The 17,194-nt window shown below is 33.1% G+C and overlaps 4 protein-coding genes across 4 annotated transcripts; 3 read left to right on the forward strand and 1 right to left on the reverse strand.

Moving 5' to 3' along the window:
* The first annotated feature begins 2,237 nt into the window (after positions 1 to 2,237).
* LOC124442157 (octopamine receptor beta-2R-like) lies at positions 2,238 to 4,159 on the forward strand. The gene is made up of 2 exons (XM_046992640.1): positions 2,238 to 2,277; positions 2,761 to 4,159. The coding sequence occupies exon 2, from the start codon at positions 2,827 to 2,829 to the stop codon at positions 4,012 to 4,014; it is 1,188 nt and encodes a 395-aa protein (XP_046848596.1). The 5' UTR covers positions 2,238 to 2,277; positions 2,761 to 2,826; the 3' UTR covers positions 4,015 to 4,159.
* A 457-nt stretch (positions 4,160 to 4,616) lies between these two features.
* Positions 4,617 to 5,920, forward strand: LOC124441767 (calmodulin-like). The gene is made up of 5 exons (XM_046992233.1): positions 4,617 to 4,742; positions 4,952 to 4,979; positions 5,059 to 5,202; positions 5,543 to 5,659; positions 5,766 to 5,920. Exons 1-5 carry the CDS (start codon positions 4,716 to 4,718, stop codon positions 5,918 to 5,920), a joined length of 471 nt encoding a protein of 156 aa, XP_046848189.1. The 5' UTR covers positions 4,617 to 4,715.
* A 399-nt stretch (positions 5,921 to 6,319) lies between these two features.
* Positions 6,320 to 8,411, reverse strand: LOC124442162 (calcineurin subunit B type 1-like). The gene is made up of 6 exons (XM_046992645.1): positions 8,264 to 8,411; positions 7,807 to 7,846; positions 7,561 to 7,737; positions 7,424 to 7,483; positions 7,147 to 7,331; positions 6,320 to 6,848 (listed from the first exon to the last, which is right to left on the reverse strand). Exons 1-6 carry the CDS (start codon positions 8,264 to 8,266, stop codon positions 6,801 to 6,803), a joined length of 513 nt encoding a protein of 170 aa, XP_046848601.1. The 5' UTR covers positions 8,267 to 8,411; the 3' UTR covers positions 6,320 to 6,800.
* Positions 8,412 to 8,800: 389 nt separating this feature from the next.
* Positions 8,801 to 16,352, forward strand: LOC124442152 (neutral alpha-glucosidase AB-like). Its single transcript, XM_046992634.1, is given in 29 exon segments — positions 8,801 to 8,882; positions 9,099 to 9,197; positions 9,304 to 9,540; positions 9,804 to 9,974; positions 10,089 to 10,124; positions 10,519 to 10,612; positions 10,696 to 10,919; positions 11,024 to 11,125; positions 11,340 to 11,418; positions 11,500 to 11,673; positions 12,017 to 12,078; positions 12,152 to 12,229; positions 12,360 to 12,435; positions 12,647 to 12,703; positions 12,804 to 12,873; positions 12,977 to 13,098; positions 13,290 to 13,488; positions 13,620 to 13,721; positions 13,789 to 13,800; positions 13,803 to 13,846; positions 14,077 to 14,261; positions 14,857 to 14,921; positions 14,988 to 15,064; positions 15,154 to 15,228; positions 15,305 to 15,387; positions 15,389 to 15,416; positions 15,696 to 15,805; positions 15,919 to 16,022; positions 16,138 to 16,352. Coding segments are annotated over 29 exon segments (2,904 nt in total). The 5' UTR covers positions 8,801 to 8,856; the 3' UTR covers positions 16,251 to 16,352.
* Positions 16,353 to 17,194: the final 842 nt, after the last annotated feature.

The following is a 17,194-nucleotide window of genomic DNA, read 5'->3' on the forward strand; positions in this document are numbered from 1 at the left end:
CTGATCATTGAGTTCTATAATAACCACCAAAATCCGCCATTACCGCCATGTTTTTGACCACGAGGCCCAGGCCCCTTTGCCCCTCCAGGTCTTATAGAGCTCAATGGTACTGATGCGTAAAACGCAATCACTGAGGGCGCAATCAGTCGTCTCCATTGCAAATACGTCGCTTGAAAACGTCACTTTGCCTCAAAAATTCGTTTTAGTTGTACACAAAAGTCTAAAATTTGTTGGCTTGTTATCGTGGCACCATTTGTAATATCTATGTCTTTTGCATCATCATGTTTAGTTCGCGTCATTTTTGATAGATTTCTAATAATGACTGACAGTAAGCTGGTACAATGAGATCTATGACGTATCTAAACACAAATCAAATGAATTCGTTTCGGCAACTTAGGAAACCGTTACCCGTTACAGAGTCAGTAGTAAGTCCCATTTAAGATAACTAGCATGCTCAAATCTTGACTATGTGTGGTCTTTCATTCATGTTGCTTTCATAGGATGAAATAAATACAACTTTCTATTTACTTAAATTTCATTATCTTGTTTAACGTGTAATCCACATTTTTTGGTTATTTCGTTTGACTATTTCATAAATATAAATATCACAAATCATAAGTTATAATTGTTAAAATCTAGAAGTTTTCAATCATTCTCAGAAGAGGCTATACTTCATGTAGTAAACGTCCCATATTCATCATATTACATTAAAGTCCGATATTCATAGAAGGTTACATACTCATAGATGATCACAATAATAAAAATCTAAATGGAATAATTAAAACACGAGTTGTATTCAATTGCATCAAATATGGCATGTCGAAAATTGCCAAATTGACGATCTGAATTTTTTTTGAAATCTGCCATAGCGCTCTCGCAATAAACTTATACAAAATTATCAATGCTTGAAATATTCTTTCGTTATGATGCTTTTGTTCGTCAATTTCGAACCTTGTATAGCTTGAATTAGTCAACGTGTTTAAAATTGTGTTTTTATTAAAAATGAGTGATTTGCTTCATCTATAATGTATAGACTATAGAGGAATATCTTAGCGAATCAAAAAAAATACAGAAGCTGAAAGTGACAAAAAATGGCAATATATACCGTGCTCTGTCTTTTTCTCCAATTAAAAAAAAAGAAAATTTTCATGGGTGTATGCTACCTACCAATGACATGTATGTAGTACTAATTACTGTTAGTTTAATAGAAATCAATGATGCTGCCTCTGTCACCTCTTTCGACAACTTAGTAAAGATATAGTGAGTCTAAATAATTATGTAAACATAATTAAGGCCTTAAGAATGTTAACATCCTTTTTTGTAAACATAACTGATAAAAACAGACAAGATAATCCTAGTGATGCGTGCGCCTAACGAGAGGGTTTCTTCCTGCGTAACGTTGAACAAATCTTCAATACGCACGTTTTCCTTCCTCTTAAAAAAAGAGTGACCATGTCTGGGACCTACAAGGAGTTAAATTACTAAAAACCAACAACTGGAAGAAAGAAGAAACATCGTGAGTCTCACAGACAATATTTCAATGCTACATATTTACTCGAAGTGAGAAAAAAGTGTACTTGTATTGCGACAAATGTCAGAGATGCTTCCTCCTCTAAAATATGATTCCTACCTGAATCACTCTAAAAAACAACTACAATTTTATGGTAGTAAATTTGACTTTTTTTCAAATTATCTTTACTTTCGGATCTTAGATATGACCAAAATGCTCTTTACAAGAACAATTAATTATATTCATCATAATATTACTCACTGGAAAAGACCTTTGGCCTTTTGAATCTTGAGATTCGCTGCAGGCGAAAAACACATGTTGGTGGGCTGTCAACCTTGTCTTTATGCAAAGACTTTGCCTTGAAACTGTAACTCCTATTTGGATGCTGCTTTTAACGCTTTCCTTTCATTACATGGTTTGTTTTGAACACTATGTTTTGTAGTCGAATAATGGCCATTTACACCATAACATTCTCTGTGAAAGATTAAGCTTTTTTTGCTTGTATGAATGAATTAAATGCTGCTATTGGTCTTTCGACTAACTGAATATAAAAGCTTTATAGTTACTGATGTCTGATTATATTTTAACCGCTTTGCCAAGCAACCAGAACTATTCAAGTTTGACTTCCTGTAAGTTCAAAGAAATTCTTGAAGAAATATGCTTACTGAATAATTTATATTATGATTTCTTGAAACTTTTTTGCATCAATTTCCTGTTATTCTATCAACAGACGAAGACGTCCTCTTTTTCCTGTGTATTTATCGCGGGTAAGACTGAGTTTAGGAAAGTTATAATTTGTATTAGGCCTTATCAATAATTAATTTACACATTTTTTCTCTGTCATCAAAACATTTCAAGGTTAAAACTTCAATGATTGTGATGTTTAGTTTATGCTTATTGTTTATAATTATTTGCAATTGCGGATATGTACTTGTCTTTCAACAAAGATCGTTCAAGTTTGTTGTTAAATTCTTTAATTCATCTACGGTTCTTGAAGGCCTTTTCATTCGTAATTTCTTTTTTAAAATACAATAATTTATGTTTTTATGTTCGTTGATTATACCTTGAAATGTTCTGGACGAAATTCCATAGCAAAGCTGTGTGCGTTTTCACAATAAATATTTACTTAGAATTTGTATTTAGCGAACCTTTTATGGTCAAAGGTCAATAATCAAATTTTTTGTTGATGTCATTTAGGAAATTTGAAACATGTTATGTCGTCGTCATAAACTTATCAATCCATTTTCTAGGTTTTTAGTCAATTTAGAAAGAAATCTGAGTCCTTGCTCAATCTCAATTGTACACCTACGGATATAATGGGATTGGACGATATAATGGGGAAAACCCCTGGAAACATAACAAGAAATTCAACCAAAGATGGATTAAATTTCCCTATGGATAATGCAGCTGTGCTTGCTGCTGCTGTCGTTGAAATCTTGATAATTCTCGTTGGATTGTTTGGGAATTCATTAACGATTATTGCAGTTCTACGTAGTCGAGATCTTCAATATGCTACCAATTATCTCATCGTATCCCTATCAGTCGCTGACTTACTCGTTTGTACCATTCTAGTCCCTATGCGTGCCTCACAGCATATTGCATTCCAGTTCGATCGTACTATACCGGAGACCTTTGTTAAAGTTGCTGGCTTCATTGGTCGTGTGAATATCCTCGCTTCAATTTCCACGCTAGTCTGTCTTAGTATTGATCGTTATCTTGCATTGTCCAGACCATTGAAATATGCCACATCAATAAAGTACAACTTATCAAAGGTACTTATGGTCATAGTGACCATATGGATTTTGTCTGTAATCATTACAAGTATCCCAAAGTTTCCTGGCATCTCTGATTCTCCCTTCCTAATATTTTTCGTCGTGTTTGTACTCACTGCAACGCTACTAATAGTTATCATGTATTATAAAATATTTCAAATCATTGTGAAGTATACGCGAAAGATTGGCGAACCCAAACGGTATAGCGGAACCTTCCAACGATCTTCGAAAAGGAAAACACGCAAAGAAAGGGAAGATTCCGGTATAGTAATTAGTATAAACAGCTCTGCGGAGTCATCTAATGTCAACTGTAACAACGAAAGAACTGCTGAAGTCCTAGAGGACAAAGAAGACACAATTGTTTCATCTTCAAGCAGTAACGATGTCACAAAAGTAGCATCAAACGAAGAAGCTAGAACAGGTATTGTGCCGTTTTCACGAGAAGAACGTAAAGCAGCCCAGACTGTCGGGTTCGTTATAGCTGCTTTCATTCTGTTCGTTTATCCAAGAATTATATTAATCCTGTATCATTTTGCTGAAGAAGAAACAAATAACAGCATCATTGCTCGATTTTGGATGCGTGTTCTTCTCTATGCTAATTCTGCTGTAAATCCGACGTTTTACGCCTATAGACATAAGGGTTTTCGAAAAGAGTTTCGAAAAATGAGCCTGAAGTGTTTGGGATTGGGACGATTAATTCGCAATCGTTATCCCACATATCGTGAAACATGATGAAGCACGACTTATAATGCTTCCGAAAAATTTTTATATTAAGAAGCTCTAAAAAGCCATTTCCTGGACTTTGGAGGATAAAATCATACAAACTGTATTATTTTCAATGTTTTATCAATCAAAATTAAAATTTCAACTCATCATATTTATCTCTGAACCCCCCTCAAATATCAACAGTCTCCTGTCCCCTCCATCCCCCGGCAAGTTGCCCTACTGTAATGGATTGTAATGTATTGGATTTCACAATGCACTTTAAGAAACCTTGTTTATTCTTTTTGTTCTGATAATACTTTCTGAAATATTAACTCTGGTATGTCTTGAAAGTGTAAACTAGTCTGTTTGTTCGTCCTTTCCAACTTTTTTAAAACTTGCGTTATTATTACATATCGTACAAATATTCTAATTGGTAATAAACCGATAGCCAAACATGAGTTTTGGTCGTGCTTTGAAAATTTCATAAGGTAACTTTTATTCATTAATGTCTCTTGAAATACTATTGTTTTTGCAGTTGATAGTTTTTATGAGATAACACGAGAAAATTTGCATAACAAGAGTAAATAAGTAGGCTGGTTTCTCCAGCTACTGGTACCTGTTCTTCACTCTGAAAACGAGTCCATACTCTTATTCCACCACGATTAGGGGTAAAGTGTTATTTAGCGATCCACAAACCTCCCCTTCAAAAAATTGATAGGATTGTAAAAATGAGGGTGAAACCAGGTGAAGGAGTGGTATGTGATGGTATTTTTGGTAACATGCATTATCTCGAACTAATTTTGAACTGTTTTTTTTATGTTGCTTAAATATTTTTGAACTTGAACGTACGTAAAAAATAAACCGTACTCAAATAGACTAATCTGTAATTGTTTAAAATTGTATTGGTCTCACATTGTTAAATACTTATTTTTCATCTTATCGTAACTCTTTCAAATTTGCACAGAATTTATTAACACTGGAACAACTTGAAGGTAGGGCTAGTACGGTCATTTTGCCTGTAATGTTCATTCGTTTAGTTTCCAAGCAATTGTATCTATTTTTCATCTGCAGAATATCACGATGCATTTGATCTTTATGATCGAGATGGTGATGGAAAAGTGACAAGTCATGAGCTCGGTCCTCTGATGCGTTGTTTAGGTGCTAATCCAAAGGAAGACCACTTGCAAGAATTGATGAACGAAGTAGATTATGATGGTAATTACAATACTAAAATTGTTCAACTTAACTTAATGCAATCAATCAACTCTCAAACAGATTTTTGGCTGTCACTCATACAACATGAAAAAAACATCTAGAATCAAACATTCGTGTTCTGTACTCCAGGACAGTAAATCTCGTTACTAGTGATTAGTTGAGACTAGAATGTTTACATATGTGAATTGTGAATCTTACTTGTGCCTACATCAGGAAGGATTTTTTAACTTAAACTCGTAACATTTTGAAAGTATACGTCTTAAAATTGTTTGAACCTGGTCATATGAGAAAATATACTAAAGACTACTGTTTTTGTTTGTTGTTTTTTTTTTTGTATAAGGCGATGGTTTCCTCAACTTCACCGAGTTTATTGATTTAATGATCAATGATAAACCAGAAATTGACGATGACATCGAAATGATCGAAGCTTTTCGTTGCTTTGATACAGAGAACACAGGTTAGTACATTGCAAAAACGACAATTTGCGCTAGTTTTTTTTTTTTTTTTGATATCAAATTGTTTTATTTTTTCTCTCAACTTAACTCAACCTTTTTATTTGCAAGGTTTTATCTACTCTGCTGATATACGTGAAGCTTTATACCATATGGACGAAGGTCTTTCCCATGTAGACGGTATTATAGATGCCGCAAATCTTCAAGAAGACAGGCAGATTACGTTTGACGGTAATAGTTTGAAATACAATCAAAATAAGTCATGAAAATGTGAAATGGCCCTGGGGGCTAGGGTAGTTTGTAAGAACTGAGAGAGTTTGTCGAATGTACAGTGGATGTAGAGGTGGGATTAGGGTAAAATTTAGAGTAAAACTAGGATATTAGAATAAAAGCAATGGCGAGAAGCACCCGCTTATTTGGATCTGCTATGGCGATTATTGTGCGTTCACCTTAAGATGTGTGCAGTGCCCAGTAATATCTAATGGTACATGAAATATACAACCAATCATACAACAGTTTTAAATGAACAGTAATTAACTTTTTTCTAGAGTTTATTGCACTCACAGTTATACAAAAGTAGCTCAGGAAGAATTGAGAAAAAAGCGGCTAATGAAGATCAAAATAAACGTAAAGTTCTAACTATAATAAATAACCATCTACAGTCATTAAAATCATTAATTCTTTAATAAACAATTTTTAGTAAAGATGCATCAATGTTACAATAAATATGATACCTAAATTGCAATTACAGTTCATTTCAATGTGAAATGACGCTATGAAAATTTTCATACGTAGAAGGAAAACCTAAAAATTATATTTCTTTTCATTCAACTTGAGAAAGCAAAAATTAAATTAAAATATAAATAGTGGCTATTTGACATTTTGATATGCTTTAAACTTTCCTTCTTTACATTGAATAATTTTGCAATAAGCAACCTTGCACTTTAAGTTGTAAATATTCTAAGAACAAGTATTTGCTAAAAGTAGCTGGAACCTGTATTTTTCACTAAGTCTTGCAGTTAATACATAAGTCTTCATTTTTCTAACATTGTGTTTTTAAACATGAAAGTTGCAAATATGTCTCCATAATTGTTGTTGCATGGTAATATGAAGTTTACACCAGCTACCATTTTACACCGGGAATTATTAAATATCCACGACCATTTTTTTATGTATATCCAAATTGCTAACCATCTAAAAATAATACCAAAGATCACCTTAATCAGCTCTTCTCTTTAAAACAATGTACTTGAAATCACATAATATTATAATATACAAAATATTGCCTTTTATTTTAATGTTGCAACTTAAAATTACCAGCTAAATTTCTGTTACTTAAATTGTAAAGTTAAAAAATGGCAATATTTTGACTAAATAAACAAATTTTTGCTTTACTTTTGTATTAAGCACTATTTTTCCTTCACAATTGAAGATTCAATAAAAAAATGCAGGATATGTTATATGTACACATATTTAGCATCTCTGATCTAACCTGTGAAAATTCAGTAAATGAAATTTTTCCATCTTGGTCTTTATCAGCATACAAGATAGTTTTATCTACAATTTGCTGTAGTTGCACATCCTTTAAATTGTTGCCAACCATCATTTTTAACACTTGAAATAGCTCAGAGTTTGTGATGAACCCATCACGGTCAATGTCATAAATTTGAAATGCAACTAAGGGTATGAACAAAGGAGAAAACTTAAACTATGAAATAGTGTTTATCTTTGTGATTAAAACTTCAATATTAAGGAGTAAAATAGCTTACATTTAAGTTTTGATTCCTTGTTACCTTTTACACTAAATTGAGATACGCCTTCAATAAACTCTACAAATTAATTTTTATAAAAACATAACTTATATCAATCAACGTTGACAAAAACTTGTTGTTCACCATCTACAAACCTTTAAAATCAACTTCTCCATTACCATCTGTGTCAAAGATCTCTATTACTCTTTGGACTAATGGATTTTGTTGTAATTCTGGTAAAGACATAAACTCTTCCACGGATAGTGAGCCAGAATGATCTAAATCTAATTTTTTGAATCTTTTTCCAAGCCGTCGTATTTCATCTGGTTCAACTAGAATATGAAACATTCACTACAGCTTGCTTGGAAATAATTATTACATTAATCCTACAAGATACTCACAATGGGAAACCATGTCAGAGGGTAAAGTCATTTCATTTCCCTGTAGAAAAACAAAGCAAAATATTCTCAAATGAAATGTAGATATTGGTTTTGTGCAGTTAGTTGAAGGGAAAACGCAAAAATCGTCACAAGAACAACAAACCATCTTCTTGTATAAGTACAAAATACTAGCAGATATCAGGCTTTGTCAGATCATATAAACACTTCCTTATTTAACATCTGAATGCGCGTTTATACAATGCACACTTTTAATAAGCGTTTAGCGCAGTAATAACTGAAACATGAATTCAAACGGATGTATAAATCATCTGTTTGAAGTATTTGTTAAGCAAATCCATTTGGCATCACAAAGCTGATTTCGAGATTATATTGCCGAAGTTAGGCCTTTAATAATCGTTTTGAGCATCGTTAAAACGAAAGGTGTCGAAAATCTTTTATGAAGAATACACAAACTTACCATCTCTTTTTATGTCTTTAAGCTGCCCCTAAAGATATTAAAAGAATGAAAAATAACAAGAGTATCAGAAATTCTGACAATATAAACTGAATATATGTGCAAATTCAAGGTGAAGCGCTGTCATTCGTGGAAGCCGCCCGCCTCTAGTGCCAATCTCCAAGACCGACTATCGCGGTTTCAAAAAAGTTTCGCGTATTTTTTAGGATGTTTAATTCTTTTATCCTGATTTTTAAAATCGTATTTGACTCTAAAAGCTTAAAATTTAGGTTGTGAGAAATCAAATCTAATTGATGAAATAAAGTGTTTTTTATTTTTGTGTTTTTTGTCAATATAATTGCATTTTAACATTTTTGAGTGTAGACTATTGAAACTGTTCCTAAAATAACTTCTAAATATTGAATGAAGGAAGCCAAGACGAGCCAAAAAGTCAGAAGTAAACGATACACATGTATTGGGATGATGATGAAATCACTGGATAAAATAGCCTGCGCGAGAATCAGGAGACTGGAATCTACCTAATTATTTGGACATGTGTAAATCACTGGCGTCACTGTACTAAATGCTCCCGAAGACAGAAGAGGGAAATTATTAAGATGAAAGACCTTCATTTTATAGTAAGGTATGTTTCCATTTTACTTCAAATGCTTGCTCCCGTGAATTTATCGTATGAAGTGCAGTATAGTATAAATAAATGAGTGCAGTTAATGGAAAAATTTCTGACCATATTGTGAAGTTGTGTTCAGATTTTTGACATCACTTGACTTACAATTAATCAATTAAATCAATCCAGTCTGATTTTTTTGTTCCAACTTACGCTGATTTTTACATTTTCAAGACTTAGATCGTTAGTGATCATTTCTTCATTATTATTCTGGTCCACACTGGCAATTGACATGTCTAAGTTTAAAAAGTGTGAAGATAGCAGTTTTTGCAGGTATGGTATTATTACTAAATGTTTGTACTTATTTATGGTGTTGGTCAAATAATTGTCTATTCCATTCAAATTTTCATCCTATCTTTGTTACTTCCAATTTTTCTAGACGAAATCGTGCAATACCACTTGGCCAAAGTCCATATGGAGTTGTTCCCGGTTCAATAAAATTTACTGATTCAAATATAGATTTACAAATTATTAATAACAATACAAATATAGTATTAACTCTTCAGGTCATAATACTACAGCATAATACTGTTAGATTTAAAATTAATGAAATTAACCCTATCCATCAACGATATGAAGTACAAGATGTGTTAGTTGATGATCCTGTTAGATCAAGGTAAGTTAGATGTAGTGTTGGGAAGCCCACCAGCCCTTTAACTCTTAGTAATAATATAAAATTAGCATTGAAATGCTTGTTGCCAGTTAGTTATAAGTTTGCAAGAGTACACAATGTCAAAATGGTCATGCGTAGCTGTGTGAGACTGTGCATTACTTCTATTTTACATTATATGTCTCAGAACAAGACTTGAAGTTTCATTAATAGATCAATCATGCCAATTTGCAGAATAAAAACTTAGGTATATTTGTGTTTTTCTGCAGTTATGAAAAAGTTAGTGAGAGCGAAGATCAGCTGCACCTCAAGTTCCAAAGCAATGGCTTGATCATAACCATGAAACCGCTGCGTTTGGACTTTCTTGTCAATAATAAAATTGCAGTTTCTGTGAATTCTAAAGGATTAATGAACTTTGAACATTACCTGGCAAAAAAAGAGTAAGTGTGGTTCCATCAGGTTGACTCAAGTAGATTGGATACTTTATGGTTTTGATGTTAGATGATGGTAGATGGACTAGTTAGATGGCTAACACATTCTGTTTCTTTATCCAGATCACCTTCGCTCTTAGGTTCCCTGTATAGTTACTTGTAAGTGTTAAACTTACCCATTTCCATTAGTTGTGTATTTTATTGATATGGTAGACAGATTATTCTTGAAGTAACAACTAGGTTAGATATTTTATCGTAATTATATTTATAGTTTAGAAAGATTATACTAAATTTATCAATCATTTATCACATGTTGCAATAGATTGTGGCTATGAATAACAGCCTCTTGATGCTTTTGGTGTTAATTTTGTGATTATGAAATATCAAAATGCACTCTGTAATTGCTAAAACACATTTGATATATTGCTGAAACACTATATTTTGCATTTATTTTTAAGTGTCTTTGTTAATATGATCAATATGTATATTAATATAAAATAGACAAAGTTTCTGCTGTAGCCATATACATATATGTATATCTGATTTTTTGTAGCAGCTCAGAGAAGAAAGCTGAAGTTGCAGAATCACCTGTTGCCGAAGAGAAGACAAATGAAGAAAATACAAATGATGAAGAGTCAAATGCTGAGGTACTGATGAAGTAAACCATAAGTGTAAAATGTATTTTTATTTCTTCAAACTTTGTAGCTATTGATTTTTTTCTTTCTCTCAGGGTGACCCTGATGAAGAAGAAGTAAAAGATGAGGAGGTGAAACCTTCGGTGGATGAAAAGGTTGAACAAGATGCAGAACAATCATGGGAAGAAACATTTAATGAACATAAAGATTCCAGACCAAAAGGCCCTGCATCTGTTGGTCTTGACATTTCATTTCTTGGTTTTGATAATGTTTTTGGCATTCCAGAACATGCAGATTCACTTGCTCTGAAATCAACAATGTAAGTAAACAAACAGTGTTTTATTTAATTTGAGCCTTTGTGGATTAAAGACAAGAAAATGCTACCATATTCGTATGCCTAACTTTCTTAAATATATTTTTAAGGGGTAAAGAGCCTTACCGTCTTTTTAATCTTGATGTCTTTGAGTATGATTTAAACAATGGCATGGCGTTGTATGGATCTATTCCGTACATGTTAGCACACAGGTACAAGACATTGAAGTAAATATATATATATTATCTATTGTTAGATTTATAAGAATATTTGCAAATGCTGCTTTCTGGTCACAACTTTTCTTCCTTGTCTTTTTGTTCATGTTACATTTAAAATCATGTGTGGCTTATGAAATTGATTTAATTGATCGACCATTTCATATGTGGAGGAAAAATATATTGTAACTGCGAAACCTCTTTTCCATAGCCCAAATAAAACAGTTGGCGTATTTTGGTTGAATGCTGCTGAAACATGGATCGACATCAGTACTGAAAATGCCAAGAAAGTGAGTTGACTTCTAGTTTCAGAAAATTTGCAAACAAAAGTATGATTGCTGAAACTAGCTTTTCAAAATTATTCCCTTAAGAATATGTTGGATTCGTTGATGTCGTACTTTACCGCTGAAGAGGACTCTCAACAAATTGACACACATTGGATGTCGGAAAGTGGCATAATTGATGTGTTTGTAATGTTAGGACCCAGACCCCAAGACGTCTTTCAACAATATGCTGCTCTTACTGGGCCTGCCACCTTGCCACCGGTAAGAATCAACTGTGAATCTGTGATCATAGCTTTTAAACTACGTAGCATTAGTCAAACCGTGTCCTACTTAAACGAACACCTCTCTTAAGCGGACATTTAATGTAGACAGACGTTGTTTTTGACTCACAGAATGCTCCAACTTTCCATAACCTCTCCTAAGCGGACATTTAATGTAGACAGACGTTGTTTTTGACTCCTAGAATGCTCTAACTTTCCATAACCTCTCATAAGCGGACACAGGACCAGGTTGCTTACGGGAGGTTCGACTTTATTAACATATAAGATTAATAGACCTAAAATTAATCATGTATCTAAGTTAATTACTTATTTTTTCACTTTAGTTATTTTCTCTTGCTTATCATCAATGTCGATGGAATTACAACGATCAAGAGGATGTTTTGAAGTAGGATTTTGCGTAAATGTTGTGAAACATGTAAAGTTCAAAATTAAATTGCTCTATTTTTGTTGAATTTTAGTGTTGATGCAAATTTTGATAAACATGATATACCTTGTGACGTTATATGGCTAGATATTGAGCATACAGATGGGAAACGGTTTGTGAAGATTTGTCACTCACTATTGCCCATGTTATTTTTACATTACATACATATTATTTGTGGAAATTCATGGTCGAGCTTTAACGTGCATCTTGATTATATTTGCCGAATTTCAATCATTTCAAAGGTATATGACCTGGGACACCCATAAATTTCCAAATCCTGAAGAGATGCAGCAAGCATTAGCAGTTAAAGGAAGACGTGTATGTTTTATATAAAGTCAATGAAAAACTTATATAAAATCAGCTGAAAAATTATACATCGTTTCGTGGTTTTATGGAAACTAGTGTTGTGTGTTAAGGTTCCATAAATTGTGGAATAACAACCTCAGAAACGTTGTGTCTACTTTAAAAACATTTGAAGTTTTTAAAAAGTTTTAAGATGTATATAAATAAAGTTTTTATTGTGCTTTAGATGGTTACAATTGTCGACCCACACATCAAGAGAGATGATGAATATCATATACACAGAGTATTATAAGTTTTTTTTATAAATATTTCCCTTCGTGAATGTTTATAAACATTGTTATCAAAACAAAAAAATGTTCAATGAAATGCTTCTTTATTTGTAGGAAGCCAGTTCTAAAGGATACTACGTTAAAAACAAAGATGGTGGGGATTACGAAGGCTGGTGTTGGCCTGGTAACGATAGTTAATCCTTACGTTCATGTATATTTATTGTTGAGATAATGTATAAAACTTATTTAGACTTAAATTCTCGTCATTTATTGTTTTATTGAAACAGGTTCGTCGTCTTGGATCGATTTTTTCAATCCTGAGGTACGAGATTGGTGGGCCAGTAAGTTTGCTTTAGATCAATACAAGGGATCAACTCTTACACTCAGTGTTTGGAATGATATGAATGAGGTTTGTATATACCATGATACATCATTATCCCCATAGTTCATGTCAAGGTCACGTCTGTTTTGTAACAAAGTGTGAGCAAAGAATGTATCAATTATTCGCAACTTTCCACTGATTTAAAGTTGTGAATTTTATCTCTAATGATGATAATGGCAAAAATATTCACCATTTTTGTTTAAATTTGTTTATGTCAGATGTCCGTGTTCAATGGACCAGAAATCACTATTCACAAAGATGCAATGCATTATGGGGGATGGGAGAATCGTGACGTTCACAATCTCTATGGTTACTATAACCAAATGTCAACATATAACGGTTTGAAGCGAAGATCTGGCGACAAGGAACGACCCTTTGTTTTAACAAGAGCATTCTTTGCGGGAACCCAAAGATACGGTGATTGTGGGGACATTCTTTTAAGGAATTTGTTATTAAATGTCATGTTGGAAGTGCATTAAAAATTTGCATCGTACGATATTTTAAAAAGATAGATTGAACTATTAAATTTATTCTTCTTACATTCAAAGGAGCGATTTGGACGGGGGACAATATTGCTGAATGGTCTCATTTAAAAATGTCATTACCAATGATTTTGACTTTGGGCATCACTGGAATGCAGTTTAGTGGCGGTATTTGTGTTTTTTTAAAGAACATTATTTAATGTGTTCTTTTAGCTAAAGTTTTCTTCTTTTATAGCTGATGTTGGAGGATTTTTAATAATCCCGATCCTGAACTTTTAGTTCGATGGTATCAAGTATGTTTGACTCATTTCAACTTCCAGATCCTGCTTTATTTATTCTGTAAATTTGTCACAGAAAAAGTTGGCTGTTTCAACATTTGCTTATATTTACAAATATTTTTACATGACATATTTTGCGGAATAAATATTTGCAAAATAACTCATTATGACTTCAGTCAATTGGTCAATGAATAATTTAGTTTATAAATTAAAATGTAACCTCAGTCCTCCACGACAAATTTTAGGCTGGTGCGTATCTTCCCTTCTTTCGTGCTCATGCGCATTTGGATACAAAACGTCGTGAGCCGTGGTTGTTTGAGGACAAATACAAGAATCTTATGCGAGAAGCAATTCGTCGTCGTTACGCATTGTTGCCTTATTGGTATACACTGTTTCAAGATGCGTCAAAGACTGGCTCACCTGTTGTTAGGTAAGTTATCTATATTTACATAGTTCGTAGAAAAACTTTGAATGTCCTTGAATTTATGAAGATGTGCTTGAGTGTCTTCGAACTATTTTTTTTATCAAATTTTTGTAAAAAAAACATGTCAGCGAATACATTTATTTCATTTTTCTGAAGTGTAGATAAAATTGTGGTTTTTGTATCCTAACTTAAAAATAACCTACCAACGGGGCGGCTTTCACTTCCCATGAAAACACATCATTTGTTGTCGCTTTATTAGAAAATTCTTTGGTTAAAATGTTGATGATTTATTTAATGATTTCCCGTGTGAGTTGTGCTTTACATGTTATTCAAGGTCTTGGGCTTAAATTTTCCTAACAATTTCTTTGAAATTGCGGGTATGAATTTCGTTACATTCTTCATTTTACGAATACTGCTTGTACTATGAGCGAGAACCAATAAACAATTAGAATACTTGGCTCTTGAGTTTGGGTTAGAGTTAAGGCTTGGGCTCTACTAACTGTTTTCGTTGAACTGTGGATTTTTTGCGTGGTTTGCTGTTTATTGAGATATGCCAGTTGAATTTATCAAATTTTCATATTTAAACATTTGTGTTACCTAGACCACTTTGGGTAGAATATCCTGAAGATAAATCGACATTCACAATGGAAGATGAATATTTACTTGGTTCGTTTACTTTTGTGTCTTTATTATTGAATAAATTATTATGTGTCACTGTTGTTTCTGTTGTAGGTCGTGATTTACTTGTAAAACCAGTCACTACACAAGGACAGGTTACTCTTGATGTTTATCTTCCAAATAAAGATGAGGTATAAATTTACTATTGTCATAAATTTGTTTATCATAGCGTTCACACTTTCCCAATGTAAATACTCTTTCAAAATATTTTCCTTTACAGTTATGGTACGATCTTTCCAGTAAGAACTTCCACCTTGGTGGACAGAGTATTCATGTAGCCACTCCACTTAACATGGTTTGAATTTCATTTTTCACTTGTTTCCCGATGTAAAACTCCGCTGAACAACTTTATGTTCACTTATATTTTCCAGATTCCAGTATTTCAAAGAGGTGGAAGCATTGTTCCGAGAAAAGAAAGAGTTCGACGTTGCTCTTCTGTTATGATTAATGATCCTTACATTGGTCATTGCTCTCAACAAATCGGTAGAATCTCAGACATTAAATTTTTTGATGAAAAATCACATCTTGGTGCTGTTTAAATTTTATGTCATTGATGTTTATGGAAGCAATGAGAAATAATTTAAGTTTAGCATGATGGCATGTAATCCTTTGTTCGATTTGTGAAAGTGATTTTTTTTGTTTGGAATGAGTTTTCCACCAGTTCACTTAGTTCAATTGTCTTGTTTTCCCGTATGGAACGCTATTTGTATCCGTACTCCATATGGCTCAACGCTCGTTAAGTCTTTGTCATCGTTCATTCAGGGTGAAGCTAGTGGAAAGTTGTACATAGACGATGGTATTAGTTTTGATTATGAGAAAGGAAAGTATGAGCTTCGAGAGATTATGTTCAAACAAGGAAGACTAATATCAAGGTACGTAGATTTCATTTTCACGTGTAGTTTTTTGTCACATTCTTGATTATGTGATCAGCTGTCTCATTCATGATTATGTGATCAGCTTTTCTTTTCCTTTTGTTCTCCTTCAGATCTCTTGATACTTCAGCGCATTATGAAACCAAATCATGGCTCGAGCGTATTGTCATTATGGGCATGAGTCAAAATCCTTCGCAGATAATCCTAACTGACAAAGGTAATAGAATCACATCTATTTTCCAACTATTTCCAATTCAAAACGTCAAGATTATGACTATATATCTTAAATTATGATGTAGTTTTATGTCAGTTGCGTATATCATTTTATTTAGATGGTAAGACCACGAAATTAGATTATAGCCTAAATGCAAGCGCTTATAAATTGACCATCAAAAAACCCGCTGTGAACATGTCAGAGGATTGGAGCATAGTTCTATATGCCTAGTGTGGTTTGTATCTAGTTCATATGCCCTGTTGTAACTAATCAAACCATATTTTATATGGTTTTTGGGACATTTTTAATAAAATAAACAAATACAGCGGTTAATCGAGGCATTAAAATGCTGAAGTTACTGAGATTTGAATTTTGAATTTTTTCCCAGTTTTTTCAACATCTTACTTCACATGCATTAGATTCAACAAAATTTTTGAACTCTTCATCATAAAGTTCTGTGTCAGTTTACAATTAAGTTTCAAACGCACATATGAACACAGCTTCTGTACTAACAAGTAGAGATTGTTTAGTTATGCTTTGGAATGAATTTTTGAAACTGAATGATTGAGAGACGTGTCTTAAATGTACATACCTATCCAGTTTGGTTTACTTCATGATCAACATGTTCAATGTGTGTAGTAAACCCTGAGAAAATTTATTAATGAACCATGCCTTGCGATACTTATGAACACTTTTTAGAAGAGTTACTTTAGTAAAGACGATTGAAATTTACCATATAATACGATGCCTGAATTCTTACTTTAAACATAGTTATAAGGTTCAACATTAGCCTGCTATAAACGTTTTAGAGTAAGATCTGCGATTATTTTTAGTGTTGGATCATGATCCAAGTTGGTTACGCTCTTTTCTCCTTGAATGCAGCTCCCCGTGTACTACTGTTCATTAAATTCTTCAATGCCCCCCAGCGTACTCCAGTTCTAGAGAGATCCTTTTTTGCATTCGTGACCTGGATACTATAATTTTTATTTATTGACAGTGCCAAACTAAGCCCGTCTTTTAGCCATTTTATATAAATAGTTCTGTGTTCGCTCACTGCAATTTAGTTTGCCGAGAAATCATTAATATCATTAATGAGTTGTTCAAAAATACATAAACATTGATGTATATTTGTGGCAATTGAATTTTATAGTTCAAAATGCTTACTCACAGTAACG

The sequence above is a fragment of the Xenia sp. Carnegie-2017 genome, unplaced genomic scaffold (assembly GCF_021976095.1).
Source record: "Xenia sp. Carnegie-2017 unplaced genomic scaffold, XeniaSp_v1 HiC_scaffold_20, whole genome shotgun sequence".
In the NCBI taxonomy this organism is placed as follows: domain Eukaryota; kingdom Metazoa; phylum Cnidaria; class Anthozoa; order Malacalcyonacea; family Xeniidae; genus Xenia; species Xenia sp. Carnegie-2017.